Raw genomic sequence first — 18,506 nt, forward strand, 5'->3', positions numbered from 1 at the left:
CATCGTAGATATAGGATTTGCAATACACAGGAAAATCACATCAGACGACAAAATGGTGGAGAGACACATAATACTGGGAATCATGGCCTAGCCAAATTGATACACATATTTTTGGGGGACACAATTCAATCCATGACACCCATTTTTTTAGAAAAATATCCCTATGCCACTTCAGAATGAAGAGACAGGTGGTTGTTTGGCTGTTTCCTTAATTAGGTATTTGGTGTCACTTGGGGTTGAGAAGGTATCTGGTTGCAGACTTTTTAAACAGCATCAAGAATGATCAAATGTCAGGTTTGTCTCCATAGTGCATAATTAGGGAAGGAGGAGAATAGAAAGTGGCAGAGAAGAAGGGTAATGGGATTTACAGAGCTCAAGGTAACGACCTTCACCACAGTCACGAACCGGGTCATCAGGACGAGCAGGGCCCTGTGCCTGCAGACGCGCAGTGTGAATTAAATCAACATAAAATAAACATGAACACCCTTGGTGTTCTGAGCCACTGAGTTGACTGAGATTTGTAGTCTTCTCATCATTTCTGGGATATTACAAATAACGTGGGTGAGCTTCTTAAATAATTGCACATAAGTATACTGTAAATAAAACCTTTCGTCTAAACTTTGAGTTATCTAAGCAGCAATTAATTATGTATTTCACTACTCCTCTGAGCAGAGCGAATCATTGCTGTCTCTCTTGAAGAGCATGTATTTACACGGAAGGCTTTGGAGCTTTTCCACATGAAGTAAGGTCTTGGTAGGAAAAGTAGTGATAATTCATCTCTGGCTCTGTCCGTGAACCGATTTGGTGATGGTGTACCGGGTGTCTTAGTTATCTGCTGCTGCTGCTACAACAGAAATACCACACATGGGTGGCTTTAACAAAGAGAAGGTTATCCTCTCATGGTCCAGTAGGCTGGAAGTCTGAATTTAGGCGCCGGCTCAGGGGAAGGCTTTCCCACTGTTGGCTGTGGAGGAAGGTCCTTGACATCAGCCTTCCCTTGGTCTGGGAGTTTCTCAGTGCGGGAACCTCAGGTCCAAAAGACACGCTCTGCCCTCGGCACTGCTTTCTTGTTGGTATGAGGTCCCCAACTCTCTGCTTCCTTCCCTTTCCTTCTGTCTTTTGAGGGATAAAAGGTAGTGCAGGCCACACCCCAGGGAAACTCCATTTACATTGGATCAGGGAGGTGACCTGAATAAGAGTGGAGTTACAATCCCACCCACCCTAATCCTCTCACCATAAAATCACAATCACAAAGTGGAGGACAAGCACAAAAATCCTGGGAATCATGGCCTAACCAAGTCGATACACACATTTTTGGGGGGACATAATTCAATCCATGACAGAGGGTAAGCCAAAAAACATTGCTACAAAATCATAGAAAACTTTATTAAACAAAAATATCAAAATGTGAAACTATCGTTTCTCGATGTCTGTACAATTCTGAAGGCCGTGTTTCCCTCTCTGTAACCCTGCCCTGAAGAACTCTGTGCTCTTCTGCTTGCACCACATCAAGACGGCAGTTTTCACATGCTCAAGGGATGCAAATCGTGTAACTTTTAAATTTTCTTTGAGTTTTGGGGACAAAATGAAGTCCAAAGGGGTAAGATCAGGGTTATAGGGTGAATGGGGTAAGGTTTCCCAAGAAAATTCTCCTAGGACAGCCCTTTCTAAAAGAATGAACAAGTGCCTTGTCATATTGGAAAAAAATTCCTCGGTGCAAATTTCCTGGCCTTTTTTTCATCAATGCAGTTTTCAGTTTTCTTACAACTTCTTCATAATAAGCCTTCATGATCATCCTGTGTCTTTCGAGAAAATCTATCAAGATTACTCCTTGGGAATCCCAGAAAATAGTTGCCGTAACTTCTGAGCGGTCTTCCCTCTCTTGCCTCATCTTTGATGTCTTTCCGACCTTCCTTAAAATACTCGATCCATCTGAAAACTGCTGTGTTATGTGGGGCAGCCTTCCCATAAACTTGTTGCAAAGCTTCAATGATTTGGGAAGATGTCCACTTGAGTTTTGTTAAAAATTTGATATTAACCCTGACCTAAGAATTGTTTTTTTCCATGGCACAAAAAATATCCCTTTTTTGCAGGCACCCTAATGATGCTGAGACAAGTCTATTACCGAGAAAACTGGCCTGTTGTCATCCGCTGATCCCAGAGACATGTTTAAACACATTTTGCTTGGAATAAACCCACATATGTGTGAACTGAAACTCCAGTAGCAATACCGTTTGACTTACCCTCATATACAAATGATAGGCAAAATGGGCAAAAATAATAGGGAAACTAGGTTGTTAATCGCTTGGTCCAACTTAGATTTCAGGCGGTTATATTCCCTAACCGATGAAAGGAGGAGTTGATGTCTTTGAAGTAGAAATTAGTTAGTTGTCCAGTTGCCATCACCTTGACTCCTACTCATGGTGACCCCACGTGTGTCAGAGCAGAAGTGTGCTCCACAGAGTTCGCAATAGCTGATTCTTCAGATGTAGATTGCCAGGCCTTTCTTCTGAGGCATGTCTGGGTGGACTCGAACCACCAGCCTTAAGGTTAGCCGCCAAGCTCATTAACCATCTACACCACCCAGGGGTCATGGGAGGGCACCAGACCTGGAAGCGATCCCTTCTGTTGTGCATGGGGTCGTCATGAGTTGGGGGCCGACTTGACAACAGCTAACAACAACATTAGATAGTTTGTTGTTAAGTGCCGTTGAGTCAGTTCCGATTCATAGCGACCCCGTGCACAACAGAACGAAACACTGCGCCATCCTTACAGTCGTTGTTATGCTCGAGCCCATTGTTACAGCCACTGTATCAATCCACCTCACTGAGGGTCTTCCTCTTTTCCGCTGACCCTGTACTCTGCCAAGCATGATGTCCTTTTCCAGGGACTGATCCCTCCTGACAGCACGTCAAAGTATGTAAGACACAGTCTCGCCATCCTTGCCTCTAAGGAGCATTCTGGCTGTACCTCTTCTAAGACAGATTTGTTCGTTCTTCTGGCAGTCCATCGTATATTCAATATTCTTCGCCAACACCACAATTCAAAGGTGTCAATTCTTCTTTGGTCTTCCTTATTCATTGTCCAACTTTCACATGCATATATTGCGATCGAAAAAACCATGGCTTGGGTCACGCGCACGTTAGTCTTCAGGATGACATCTTTGCTCTTCAACACTTTAAAGAGGTCCTTTGCAGCAGATTTACCCAATGCAATGCGTCTTTTGATCTCTTGACCACTGCTTCCATGGCTGCTGTTAGGGCTCTTCTATTTCAAGTGACAGGGAACCCAACTCAAACTGGCGTAAGCCCATAGGGGGAATTTGTTAGCTCCTGTGATAATAATAAATACCACATAATAACAGTAGCTAGCTTTACCTGAGCCCTGTCTCAAACGATGTCTTCTGTAGTCTCTTAGCTTTACCTTCTGTGCACCAGCTTCCTTCCCAGGGTCCCTGGGATAGTGGGTTGTGGTATCGAGGCTCCAGTCCCTTGGGTTCCTGCCAAAAGAGGGAACCTACAAAGTCTGTGCCCAATGTCTTTGCTGACTCACAGTCCTGTCTGGATCAGCTTTGGATCGGCCCCTCTGGGCTGGGACTGTGATGCTCTGCTTGTCCACACCTGGGCTTGGGTGTGGATTTAATGCTGAGAGCGCAAGAATATGGCTCCCTTGAAGAGCCAGCCCTTCTCCTAACCTGCCCCCTTCTCCAGAAGCACCATGGTACCAGCTCCTGCACATGCGGTTGTACGTGTGTAAAACTCCCTTTCATATTATGCATACATATTTTGTTGTGTGGCTTACATATGTTGACATATACCAACATATGTGTGGTATCTTAGAAGTGTTTTTGTGCCTTGCTTTTATTATTGGCTGACATGGTGCAATGGTTAAGTGCTCTGCTGCTAACTGAAGGTTGGTGGTTCAAACCCACCAGCTGCTCCGAGGGAGAAAGATGTGGCAGTCCTTTCCCGTAAAGATTACAGCCTAGAAAATGCTATGGGCTAGTTCTTTGTCACGTGGGGTCACCATCAGTGGTACTCTACTCAAGGGCATGCAGCAACAACAGTGTATTTCATACACATGTGATTGTTTATATGTTTATAAACAGTGATACCTGTGAGAGTTGGAACTTCATGGGACTGCCTTGTTTTTCCAGGTCTCGAAAGTTTTCGACCTTAGTGGGAAATATTTGAGTTTTCCTTCTGTGACAGATTTCCGCCTTCCACTGGTTCTAACTTTTGCAGGTTTTACTGTAAAATGTATAATATATTTAATACCAATATATATTTACTAACACACACACACATATGTATATGTGTGTGTGTGTATATATATACATATATATATATGGAGCCCTGGTGGCACAGTGGTTAAGAGCTTGGCTACTAACCAAAAGGTCAGCAGTTTGCATCCACCAGCTGCTCCTTGGGAACCCTATGGGACTGTTTTACTCTGTCCTATAGAGTCACTATGAGTCAGAATCGAATCCATGGCACTTCGTTTTTTTGTATATATTAATAGATGTACTATATACAACAAAATATATTTAATACCAAATTCTCTAAGGAAGACCTCAAACTTCTCATGTAAATAGAGAAATATCCTAAATAGATTCTGTTGTTTTTTTTCTTTAATAAAGTATTTAAGCAATACCAAAAGGAAATGCACAAATTAAACTTTAAAACGTACTTAAGCATAATAGTTCATTAAAGGAGAATTTCCATAAATCCTTCCATAAAATCCATCTATATAAGTCTACTAAGGTGCAGTCATTTTTAATTTTTGCGTAGTCAGATTTGTCGATCTTTTTACCTATGGTTTGTGCATTTTGGGTAATGTTCAGAAAGCTGTCCCATCTCATGATTATAAAAGCATCCTTTATTTTACTGTTTTGAATATATTTGTTATGACGTTTGGTACAGGATGGCCAACAGCATAAAGACTTTTTTTGTATTGACCTGACATGTCATTGTTAACACAATGTAAACGTAAGCATGTGTCTGGGCCTGTGTCAGAGTGTACCGCTCTGCTCTCTTGATGGATCACCTTTTCCTGCCTCAGCAGCATGCTCTTTTTAAGGATGTAGATTTATAATGGAGCTTCACGTTTTGTGTAAGTTTGAGCATCAGCCCTCCCATCCCAGTCTGGGAGAGTTTCCATGACTGTCCTCAGATTTTTATTTGTTTCTCTGACCTTGTAAAAGTTAAACAAATTAAATTAAAAAACATGAAAATCAAATTTATTGACGTACATGACAGAAATCCTTAGAAAACCAGTGGTACGCTTGAGTGATTCTTCATTTTCTCCTTTGGTTTTCTTTTGTGTCTGCTGAGCATAGTGTCATAGTAATCAGCCTAGTCTTAGAATTTTCTGTTTTCACTACACACCGTATCTACTGTGTCTTTACCGGTAGCTGGACTATATGAAGAAGAACGCGGCATCACAATTGGAGGAAGACTCAACAGTCTTCCATATGCAGAAGACACAAGCTTGCTTGTAGAAAGCAAAGAGGACTTGAAACACTCACTGATGAAGATCAAAGACCATAGCCTCCTTTGGTATGAATTACGCCTCAACATAAAGAAAACAAAAATCCTCACAACTGGACCAATAAGCAACATCATGATAAATGGAGAAAAGATTGAGGTGGTCAAAGATTTCATTTTACTTGAATCCACAGTCGACACCCATGGAAGCAGCAGTCAAGAAATCAAAAGACACATTGCATTGGGCAAATCTGCTGCAAAAGACCTCATTAAAGTGTTGAAAAGCAAAGGTGTTAACTTGAAGACTAAGGTGTGCCTGTCCCAAAGCCTTGGTGTTTTCAATCACCTTATGTGCATGTGAAAGCTGGACAGTGAATAAGGAAGACTGAAGAACGATTGATGCCTTTCAATTATGGTGTTGGCATAGAACGTTGAATATACCATCGCCTGCCAGAAGAACAAACAAATCTGTCTTGGAAGAAGTACAGCCAGAATGCCCCTTAGAAGGTAGGATGGTGAGACTTTGTTTCATGTGCTTTGGGCATGTTATCAGGAGGGGCCGGCTCCTGGAGAGAGACATCATGCTTGGTAATGTAGTGGGTCAGCGAAAGAAAGGAAGCCCTCCAATGAGATGGATTGACACAGCGGCTGCATCAGTGGACATAAGCATAACAATAACTGTGAGGATGACACAGGGCCGGGCAGTGCTTCCTTCTGTTGTTCGTTGGGTTGCTATGAGTCAGAACCAACTTGACAGCACACAACAATAACAACAGCAACGACAACAACTCTTTGTAGTTCCTGACAAATTTTGTGAATTTTGCAGAATACAGATGATATCTTTATTTTGCATCGGGATTGGCTCAAATTCATAGGGCTTATAAGTGACCAAACTATACTACATCTGTCTAGTATAGATCTATTGCTGGTGTTCTTTCAGCTTAGCAAGATTGCAAAACTGTTACTTTGATTTATTTTTCCTTCCATCTTAATATTTGGAACTAGGTTAATAGCCTGCTTCACGGAAGGTCAAATTGTTCCTGTTCCAACTCTATTCAACAGGGTGAATGAAATAGCCACTTCCCCTCTGGTTGTGAGTGGGGCTTTTCGTTAATTGTCTGTAATATTCATGCACACTCTGGAAGGCTTCTTAAAAAGTTAAAGACATATTTAATGTACTTAATGCTTGTACCAAAACATGAAATTGATCTAGAGATCTTCATGTGTTTTAGCCTTCAGCTGTTTACCGGCCTCGTGCACAGTAAGAACTTTCTCAACCTTTGAAATCACAGTGTTTGACAAGTCTGCAAAAATTTTGCTGGTTAAGCCAGTGGAATTTTTACATTAAAAAATTACTCATGCAGTAACTGCTATTCATTAAAACTAGGGACAATTTAAATGATGATGGAGTGAACGTATTTTTGAGGCTGATTCATGGTAATATATCAAAAAATACCTTACTTCAGAGTGACCTCTACTTCTGGTTCTCGTGATATTTATTCATTTATTTTTCCAGTTGCTATCGGTGAATTTATCCAATATGCAGAGTATTCATTAGCACGGGTAGTGGTCATTTAAAATAAAACACGTCTGTGAGATTTTAAGCACTATAGGCTTGCAAGATTTTACTTTTCCAGTGCACTTTTATTTCTGTAAGTCAGAAATACCTGAAATGAGTAAAAGCGTTATTTTTAAAATGTTTTTTGTCCTGCTGTGTTGAATACAACATAGCTTTTTGAAGAGACTGGAACTTGTTTATCTTTTTGAATGGATTACACCCTCACTGCCAATTTACGTCCAAGGAGAGATTATTCTATAGATTTCACTATGTTTGTTTACGTTCCCTTTGCCATTTTAAAACAGGAATAGATGCGGATAAAATTCACATGCAGCGATCAAGGTATTTCTCTTTTCATAAATGGCTTTAAAATTATATTAATTTAAATTTAGATGTTAGGAGTAACATTGTTGTTAGGTGCCTTTGGGTTGGCTCCAACTCACAGCAACCCTGTGTACAACAGAACTAAACCCTGCCCGGTCTTGTGCCATCCCCATAATGGTTGCTATGCCGAGCCCATTGTTGCAGCCACTGTGTCAGTCCATCTTCTTGAGGGTGTTCCTCTTTTTTGCTGACCCTTTGCTTTACCAAGCATGAAGTCCTTCTCTAGAGACAGGTCCCTCCTGACAATATGTCCAGAGTATGTGAGACAAAGTCTCACCATTTTTGCTTCTAAGCATCATCCTGGGTGTACTTCTTCCAAGACAGTTTTGTTCATTCTTCTGGCAGTCTGTGGTATATTCAATATTCTTCTCTAATACCATAATTCAAAAGCCTCAATTCTTCTTTGGTCTTTCTTATTCAGTGTCCAGTTTTCACGTGCATATGAGGCGATTGAAAATACCATGGCTTGGGTCAGGTACACCTGAGTCCTCGGTGACATTTTTGCTTTTTTTTTTTTCTTAACACTTTAAAGAGGTCTTTTGCAGCAGATTTGCCCAAGGCAATATGTTGTTTGCTTTCCTTTTTATTTTTTTCCTGATTTTATTTTATTTATTTTTTATTGTACTTTCAATGGAGGTTTACAGAGCCAGTTAGTTTCTCATTAAACAATTCACATACTGCTTTGTGACATTGGTTGCCAACTCCATGACAAGTCAACACTCTCCTATTCTGGACATTGGGTTTCCTGTTACCAGCTTTCCTGTATTCCCTCCAGCCTTCTCATCTTTGGCCCTTAGCAGGTGTGCCCATTTAGTCTTGTTTTATTTTATGGGTCTGTCTAACCTTTGGCCGGAGGGTGAACCTCCGGGGTGACTTCAGTACTGAGTTAAAAGGGTTTCTGGGGTCTGTACTATCAGGTTTTCTCCAATCTGTGTTAGACCAGTAAGTCTGGTCTTTTTTGTGAGTTAGGATTTTGTTCTCCATCTCTGTCCGGGATCCTCTGTTGTGATCCCTGTCAGCAGGTGGCTGCTGGGCACCATCTAGTTATGCTGGACTGATGGAGGCTGTGGTACTTGTGGTCCATTAGTCCTTTGGACCAATCTTCCCCTGTGTCTTTGTTTTTCTTCATTCTCCCTTTCTCCACATGTGGTGGGACCAGTGGTGTATCTTAGATGGCCGCTCAGAAGTTTTTAAGATCCCAGGTGCTACTCACCAAAGTAGGATGTAGAACGTTTTCTTTATAAACTATGTTGTGCCAACTGGGCTAGATGTCCCCTGAGACCATGGTTTCCAGCCCTCAGCCCAGTTATCTGGTCCCTTAGGGAGTTTAGATGTATCTATGAAGCTTCCATAGCCTTGCCTTGTTCAAGTTATACTGGGTTCTCCAGCGTTGTATACTGTCTTATCCTTCACCAAAGTTACCATTCATCTACTGACATCGTTTGATTTCTTGACTGTTGCTTCCATGGACGTTGATTGTGGATCCACATAAAATGAAGTCCTTGACAACTTCACTCCTTATCATGATGCCACTTATTGGCCAGTTACGAGGATTTTTTTTTTCCTTTATGTTGAGGTACAGTCCATACTGAAGGCTGTAGTCTTTGATCTTTATCAGTATTTCAAGTCCTCTTCACTTTCAGGAAGCAAAGTTAGTGTCTCCTGCATACTGCAGGTTGTTAATGTCTTCCCCCAATCCTGATGTCCTGTTCTTCTTCATATAGTCAGGGTACCAATTGGATGAGTGTGGTGAAAGGATCCAATCCTGACGCACACCTTTCCTCATTGTGAACTGTGCAGTATTCCCTTGTTCCATTCCAATGACTGCCTCTTGGTCTATGTATATATAAAAAAAAAACTATAGGTTCCTCATAATCATAAGTAAGTGTTCTGGCATTCCCATTCTTCACAATGTTATTCATAATTTGTTATGATCCACACAGTTGAATGCCTTCACATAGTCAATAAAATACAGGTAAACATCTTACCGATAGTCCTGGTTTCAGCCAAGATCCATCTGACATCAGCTTTTGTATCCCTCATTCCATGTCCTCTCCTGACTCTGGCTTGAATTTCTGGCAGCTCCTTTTTGATGTACTGTTGCAACTGCTTTTCAATTATCTTCATCAAAATTTTACTTGTGTGTGATATTGTTGATATTGTCTGAATATTTCCACATTCTGGTGGATCACCTTTCCTTGGAGTGGGTACAAATATGGATCTCTTCCAGTTGGTTGGCCAGGTAGCTCTCTTCCAGATTTCTTGGCATAAATGAGTGAGCACTCCCAGCACTGCATCCGTTTGTTGAAATATCTCAATTGGTATTCCATCAATTCCTGGAGCCTTGTTTTCCCCAATGTCTTCATAGCATCTTGGACTTCTTCCTTCAGTACCATAATTCTTTGTTATATGCTGCCTCCTAAAATGGCGGAACGTTGACCAGTTATTTTTGTTACAGTGAATCTGTGTATTTCCATCTTCTTTTGATGTTTCCTGCTTCATTCAGTATTTTGCCCATAGAATTCCTTCAGTATTGCAACTGAAGACTTGCTTTTTCTTCAGTTCTTTTAGCTTGAGTAATGCTGAGCATTTTCTTGCTTTTTGATTTTCTAACTCCAGGTCTTTTCACAGTTCATTATAATACTTCTTGTCTTCTGGAGCAGCTCTTAGAAATGTGTTCCTGAGCTGCCCTTTGAAATCTTCTGTTTAGCTCTTTTAGTTCATCATTTCTTCCATTCGCTTTAGCTGCTCTACATTTAAATACCAGCAGGGTCACCCATGGTAGACAGGTTTCAGCGGAGCTTCCACAGTAAGACAGGCAAGGTAGAAGGACCCGGTGGTCAAGTTGTAAAAAAAAATTGGCTAGTGAAAACCGTATGAAAAACAGTGGAACACTGTCTGATATAGTGCTTGGAAGATCAACCCCTCAGGTTGGAAGGCACTCAAAATACAACTAGGGAAGAGCTGGCTCCCCAGAGTTGACCTTAATGATATGGGTGTAGCAATGCTTTGGGATCTTCATTTGGTGATGTGGCATAACTCAAAATGAGAAGAAACAGCTGTGAGTATAATTGGAATATGAAATGTTGGGAGTATTAACCTAGGAAAATTGGAAGCTGTCAAAAATGAAGTAAAATGCATGCAGATTGATATCCTAGAAATTAATGGGCTAAAGTGGACTGATATTGGCCATTTTGAATCGAACAATCACATGGTCTACTATGCCAGGAATTACAAATTGAAGAGGAATGGCATCACATTCATCATCGAAAAGATTATTTCAAGATCTATCCTGAGGTACAACACGCTGTCAGTGATAGGAAAATATCCATATCCATAAGGAAGACCAGTTAATACAAATATTATTCAAATTTACACACCAACCTCTAGGGCAAAAGAAGAACTTGAAGATTTACTAACTTCTGCAGTCTGAAATTGTTCAAACATGCAATCAAGATTCATTGATAATTACTGGTGATTGGAATGTGAAAGCTGGAAACAGAGGAAGGATTAGTAGTTGGAAAATATGGCCTTGGTGATAGAAACAGTGCCAGAGATCGAAGGATAGAATTTTGCAAGACCAGTGACTTATTCCTTGTAGACACCTTTTTTTCACAACACAAACAGAAACTATACACGTGGACCTTGCCAGATGGAATACAGAGGAATCAAGTCAACTACATCTGTGGAAAGAGATGATAGAGAAGCTCAATATCATCAGTGAAAACAAGGCCAGGGCTTGACTGCAGAACAGACCATTAATTGCTCATATGCAAGTTCAAATTGAAGCTGAAGAAAATTAAAACAAGTCCACAAGAGCCAAAATATGACCTTGAGTATGTCTCACCTGAATTTAGAGACAATCTCAAGAAAAAATTTGATACATTGAACACTATTGACTGAACACCGACAAGTTGTGGGATGACATCAAGCACATCATACAGGAAGAAAAGGAAAAGATTATTAAGAAGACAGGAAAGAAGGAAAAGACCAAAATCGATAGGAATAATAGGCATTAGAAAAAATTTGGGTTGGCGGGAGTTGACATTGATTTTAGCTGAAGTAGATTACAGAAAAGTCCTGGAGATTGGCAAAAGAAGCGAATACAGTTTCTTTTAAAATTCATCAACAAAGCTATAAATGTGGATGTTTTAAACGACATGGGATAATTAAGAGAGAGACTTTACACACCGAAAAAGAGATGTGAAGAAATCAGACACATATATGGAAAGAAGAGATGATGGTAATGAAACATGGTTTCAGAGAGACAGAATGAGTCTGTCTAGAAGCATGCTTCAAAAGAAGCATAGAGAGAATGGAAGACAGGATGTGATTGGTTTATGATGGCTAAGAATTTTCTAGAGCGCTTGGGTGATGCAAATTATTAATGTCCTCAACTGATAATTGAAAGGTTAGAAGTTTGAGTCCACCCGGAGGTGACTCAGAACAAAGGACTGGCACTCTACTTTTGAAAAGGTAGCCATTGAAAACCCCATGCAGCACAGTTCTACACTACACACACAAGAATGCTATGAACTGGGATCAACTCGGCAGCATATGGTTTTATTTATTAATTTTTTTAAAGAATTAACTCTGAACTGAAGAAAGAGAGGTGTCCTCAGATTCAGAAAACACAGTTAATTGCAAGTAAGTTAAGTGATGGTGAAATCCGAACACTAAAGAAGGGAAGATCTTAAAAGTAGGTAATGAACAACCAGAAAGGAAATAATGAGAATGTTCACATGTTGTGAAGAAAGCAATCTATTGTCACTGAACAATTTGTGTAGAAATTGTTGAATGGGAACCTAAACTGCTGTGTAAACTTTCACCAAAAACACAATAAAATATATTGTTTAAAAAAAAAAAGTATGTAGTGAAGACAGACTTGCTATGTAAAACAATAAGTGACAACAGCCTTCTTAAAGGTATCACTGTAACAGTAGAAGCTATAAGCCACTGTAACAATGTCCTGGTGGAAGCCATCAGCCAATGGACTGGCACAGTCAAAGTTACTGACAGTTTACAATATTACACACAGCTAATAGGCACATCAGAGCCCTGGTGGTGCAGTAGTTAAGCATTTGGTTGTTAAACACAAGGTCGGCAGTTTGAATTCACTAGCTGCTCCTTGGAAACCCTGTGGGGCACTTCTACTCTGTCCTATAGGGTCGCTGTGAGTCGAAATTGACTTGATGGTGATGGGTTTGGTTTTTTGGTTTAATATACCTGTCTTCAGATGTTTATTACCAGAGAGGCTCACTAAAGACATTCTAAAGCTGGGTAGTGGGTGGAGGTGAGGTTTTCAGGAGGTGTTTTAGGTTCCCTAATGGGGGAACCACACTTCTTCACAGACTTTGATAAGACATCTCATGGTGGGTGGGGTAAATCCAGGAAAGGTCCCTACAGATATTTCATCAGTTTAAATCATTGAAACCTGCAATACCTGCCATATATAGAAGGTACCTGTAAAAATTAATAAAATGAAGGAAAAAAATTTTTACTATAACTGTGTCCTGTTGCCGGTCACTGAGCGTAAGAACTAAGTCCTGTTAGAAAGGAAGAAAAACGCCATGCCGGCCCCCACAGCCACTCTGTTAGTTAAGCAGAGGGGCAGAAAGTTGTAAAAACAAACACACCTTCTCAGAGTGGGCTGTCCTGTGGGATGGTGGTGCGCTCTGTGCGTCACTGTGGTCCCAGGGAGGTGAGCGTGAGTGTGTGCGTGCCTGATCTTTAATGTTTAAAAAAAAAAAAATTTTTTTTTTCACTTGAAAAATAGTGCTGTAAGATTCCAGTATTGAAACACTCTTTGTTTTTTTCTATTCGAAGCTGTGTTAAAAGCCTGTGCTGATGGAGGTGCCAACCGCTTATATGATGTCACCCAAGGCGAGCGGGAAAGGTATGTTTCTTTTAGAGAGTCCATCACACCACACGTCCTGCCTTTCCCTCTGCTTGACTCCTCTTCCTGGTGAGTGGGCTGCTGCTGCTGTCCTGTGCCCTCGAGCACAGCAACCCAACGAGTTAAGTGGCTTAGTGAAGGGCTACTGTGGCTTTCACAGAAAGCCACCTTGAAGAGAGGCCTGCTTGGCTGTGCTGTAGTGTTTTCTCCGTGTGGAATGAGGTCTCTTAGCAGGAGGAGGCTGATCATATTCTTATTTTTAGAAGTCTTATTCTGCTGCTTCCGAAGCCTCATTAAGGAGAGTTATCAAACATCAACATTGGAGAGGGCTTTGAACGTTGGCTAAAATAAAACCAGGTGGCAGTTTGAGTTGTTATTCCAACAGCTTAAATGAATAACAACTGAAACAGAACGTAAATTCTGTTTTAGAACACGCGACATCTCTATATTAGTGCTGAGTAAAGCCCGGTGTAATTTCCTCTATCTTTATATTATTGTTGAGTAAAGTCCGGTGTAATTTACTCTATCTTTATATTAGTGCTGAGTAAAGCCCGGTGTAATTTACTCTGACTTAATTACTTCTGAGTTATGCTCACATATGTCTCTCTTTATTTTATCTCATTTATTTCCTAATAATTTGGTATCTATGTTGTCTGGTTTTTCTGATCTTTGCATGTCGAGGTATTTTTAGATAAGAGAATATGTTTGATGAAAACAGAGATTGAAAATCCAGCTCATTGCTAAGATGTTTGTAGTCCAACCCCTTGGCAAACATAAGAATTTGTAGTGTCAATTTAAGGAGACTGGCTATGGAATGAGTTCTATGCCTATCGTATGTGTCGTTAAATGTATTGAAATGTTTATAGTTTGAGAAGTCCCTTCCTTGATACTAAAAATAAAATAATAATATGATGGCGTATACCCTAGGTGTGGATTAAATATATGTATTTTTGAAATGATGCATTTTTCTCTGTGGCATCAGAATTTTTAACTTCAGACTTGTAACCTTGGAGCTGCTTTTAGAAAGCGGGTGTTTCGGTTGCTGGCGGAGATGTTGCCTAGAGGAGGGATGCTGATATCTTGGGGACTGGGTGTGTTGTCCAAGAACAGATACTCAGCCTGGGAGACAACTTAAATTCTTAGCATTCCTCCAACTGTCTTCTCTAAATCCTGACATGAACTGTGTGTGATAAACACTCAAATGCTTGTTGTATAGAGGGTCAGGTCAGCCGTTCAGGTGAGCCCAAGGTCATGAATCCAGCACTGCTTGCCCCATACCTGTAGCCTGCTTGTTGGCGAGCACCTGACCCCGGGCATTTCTCTAATGATAGCTGTAGCTCGTAGACATCCCTGTAGGAACAAGAGCGTCGGAAGGATACCCAAATGTATTCTTCTTGTGATCAAGTGTTCTTGATCCTAACAGCCATCTAGAATGCTTATTGAAAAATGCAGATTTCTACATTCTTATTAATGGGCTGAGCACCTCCAATCTGTGTGATAACTGCTTTGGTTCCCTCTGTGGCTGGAGTTTTCTCACTAGTTGGGATTTATTTTAACTGTTCAAGAATTTCATGGTCTGGTCAATATGCTTTCACATATACAGAAGGTTGCTGGGTGGCTGTGCTCGACTCCTAACCTAAAAGTTGGTGTTTTGAACCCAAGAAGAAAAGCCTGGTGACCTGCCTCCATAAAGATATGGTCAACAAAGCCCTTTGGAGCAGTTCTACTCTGTACCAGTTGGGGTCACCATGGGTCGGAACCAGTTTGTTTTCTATCATCCACGGAAAGGAAATTTGTGTGAACTTTAAGGAATACTAATGACCTTCAGTTTTAGACTTACAAGAAAAGTCTAAGATGAAGCAGTGATTAGTCATGGCTTTATAAGTTTCCCTTAAACAGTATTTATGCAATCAAATTACTAAGTTTGTAAGCATATCAGTATTATTGGGTCTTTGAATCAAAATGATGGAAGGTAAAATTTAAAAGAATTCACAGCATGAAGCTCAGCACTAAAGAACTCTGCCCAGCGAAGTGGGAGGGCGTGTTTATCTGGAGTTTTGTTTGGATTAGTTCAGGGGTATATTTTAGTCTGTTGGTTATCAAGTGCCACAGATCAGAGGTCTCAAACTTACCCATGCCCAGCTCTCAATAATTTTGATTGGAGCGACTTGGGGGAGAAAGTGTGTTTGCGTAGGTGCTGGTTGTCAGATCATGCATGCCGTCAGAATAAATTCTCAGAGGGAGATGGTTTTAAGCAGCTGCAGGAAGTCAGTTTACAGGTAAATTTAATCAGGGGCATTGTTGTTTATGGCGATTCTATTTCATAAAGTATGCTTCTGACAAAACCCCTTTTCCCTTCCTGCTTAGAGGATGGAGCCGCCTGAAATAAATTACCTTCAGGTGATTTTTCAGAGAAACCCAGATCATTTATCAAGACTTTTGAGTAATATGTGGCTCTTTTAATTTTACTTAAAAAAATTTTTTTGAATTGTTTTAGTACTTGTTAATAAACCCGTTGCTGCCAGTTAATTCCGACTCAGAGCAAACCCTATAGGACAGAGTAGAACTGCCCCGTAGTGCTTCCAAGGAGCAGCTAGCTAGTGGATTCCAACTGCCGACCTTTTGGTTAGCAGCCCATCTCTTAACCACTGAGCCACCAGGGCTCTGTGTAGTATACTAGCTCATGTGTTTTTGCTCCACCTTTTTTTTTATTTGGCTTATTCCCAGTGTATTTTTAGACCACTGAAATAAGAAGTGATAGTTGAGAGAAATCACAGGATGCGACACATATGTTTATTTTTTCAAAGTTGTGCAGTGGTCCCTTAACATGCGTATGGTGAGTACACATGCCATATGCATGCACCTAGCCCTGAGGCCGTTACTGTGTGCTTCTTGTCAATAAAGTGTTGACCTTGTCTTGCCAGACCCAGAGTCAGCAGAGGAGCCCCACACTGGCAAGCGGCACTTATTTGTTGACACATCACTATAGGACGTGGACTTGGAATTGATGATGGAATCGCAGCAGAGCCAGCCGTGGTCTTTCTGTTGTTAGGGGACGGAAAAGTGACAGCTGGAGTCAATTTAAGCAAATGCTGTTAGTAAATTTTGTGAGAAAATATCCAAATGGCAGTTCCACCCTGATGAGTCCTGGACTATCAAGGCAGAGTTTGGGATCTGAGAGTAGATAGTATGTTCCTTGAGGAGTCCCTGGGTGGCACAGATGGTTAAGCGCTCAGCTGCTAACCGAATGGTGGTGGTTTGAACCTACACAGAGATGCCTCAGAAGACAAGCCTGGTGATCTGCTTTTGCAATGTCGCAGCCTTGGAAACCCTACGGGCAGTTCTCTACACACATGGGGTCACCGTGAGTCGGAATCGACTCCATGGCAACTGGTTTTCTTTGGTTTTATATAAAATCACAAATCTTTACGATTTTCATATGCAGCGATAGGCTTTAGCTAGTTCATTAGTCAACCACAGAGAGACGACTACATAAAAACACTCTGCCGAGTGCCGAAGAGTTGTGTTTCTCCTGGTATACCAACAACGTCAGCATCACCTGAGAACTAGTTAGAAATACAGACTCTCAGGCCGTCCCAAGACCTACTGACTTTTATACTCTGCGGTCAACCCAGCAGTCCCTGTTTCAGAGAGCTCTCCAGGTGATGCTGATACATACTAATGTTTAAAAGCCCTGCTGCCGCGGAAAGTGAGGAAGGATAGGCACACGAATGCTGGACAGGTGGATGGGTGGTGGGTAGGGGCGGCACACACCTTTGAGGAGACGATACTGAAGGCTCTGAGAGCAGGCTGCCTGGAGTTGAGTGCCATGACTGTCGTGAAGTTTGGCTACTCTACCCAAGCCATTTAATCTCTCCAAGATTCTGTCGTTACTTGTTTTAATGGATAAATGAGCTTAATGTCATGCTCTTAACACAGGGCTTGGCATAGAATATGTACTAAAATATATATTAAAAATTATAATTATTACTACAAAGTCAAAAGAGTGGGAGAACATTTTTGCAAATTACATGTCTGATAGAGTATTTGTATCCAGAATGTATAAACCAAAAAACCAAACCCGTTGCTGTTGAGTTGATTCAGACTCATAGTGACCCCGTAGGACAGAGTAGAACTGCCCGTAGGGTTTCCAAGGAGCGGCTGGTGGATTTGAACTGCTGACCTATTAGTTAGCAGCCATAGCTCTTAACCACTATGCCGGCAGTGTTTCCATAATATATAAAGGACTCTTAAAATGAAACAATAAAAAGACAACCCAACTGAAGGATGGGCAGAGGACTTGAACAGCGATTTCTCTATTTAATAACATTCCTGCCAAAAAAAAAAAAAAAAATTGGTACATTTTTTAAGTATAATTCTATCTTAATTTCATAAAAGCTTATGGTTGATCCGAACAGGCTGGATTTTCTCTGACTTCATGTTGTTATATATATTTTTTCTAAGTAAACTCTTAAGTTTTCTGGGAGGTTCAGAAATTTATTTTTGGTTATCATTTACTGTTTTATTTTTCCTATCATAATGAAATGCCATCAAAATAACCTTATTTACCCAACACAGGGCTTCCTTCTCTTGAGTTGGATCTTTGAGACAATTGGGTAAGGGAAATTAGAAAATATATATATATATACGTGTGTGTGCGTGTATATATGTATAAAGGCATATCTTTGTTTAAAAAATATAATACCTTTAATTTTTTTCTTGGTTTGCCTTTTTAAGATAAATTTCCCAGATTTAGGTTTGTTCATTTTGAAAAAAGGCAGTTTTATAGATAGGGAAAAAAAAAAAAATCCTGACTTAAAGCATAATACTTTTAGAAAGGCAGCTGAAGCTTGGAAGCTCGGACCGCAGCCTTCCTTGTACAGCTGCCGTGCAATCTACTTACCCATCACGAGCGGCCTCGAGCGTGTGCTCGATTTTTCCTTCTAGGCTGCACATTAGTAGGTTATTAGTAACGGGAGAGCAGTTCAATGTGTTAGCAACGGGAAAAACAACTACAGTTTCTGCCATCTTAGCCTTTTACCAGTCAGTGAAAAGAATATTTTTGCGTAATAGTGCTGTCTCATGACTCCTGTTACCAGTAATGGGCCCTGATGGTGGAGTGCCTCCTGTGGCGCTTTTCTCCAGAGCAGCTTCCTCTGCAGCTGGCAGGAGAGAGGGTTAG

At 40.8% G+C, this 18,506-nt stretch overlaps 1 protein-coding gene across 14 annotated transcripts in view; it reads left to right on the forward strand.

Moving 5' to 3' along the window:
* Nucleotides 1–18,506, forward strand: part of TPK1 (thiamin pyrophosphokinase 1) — a 318,478-nt gene that overhangs the window by 96,043 nt on the left and 203,929 nt on the right. For all 14 annotated transcript variants that reach the window (XR_007518488.1, XR_007518487.1, XR_007518491.1 and 11 more), the window contains one exon: nt 13,255–13,324. Coding sequence is in view for 9 of the 14 variants with exons in the window: in XM_049894325.1 (XP_049750282.1) it covers nt 13,255–13,324 (70 nt within the window). In the remaining 5 variants the exon portion in view is untranslated. The remainder of the gene's footprint in view (nt 1–13,254; nt 13,325–18,506) is intronic.

Source organism: Elephas maximus, chromosome 8, assembly GCF_024166365.1.
Source record: "Elephas maximus indicus isolate mEleMax1 chromosome 8, mEleMax1 primary haplotype, whole genome shotgun sequence".
NCBI lineage: Eukaryota > Metazoa > Chordata > Mammalia > Proboscidea > Elephantidae > Elephas > Elephas maximus.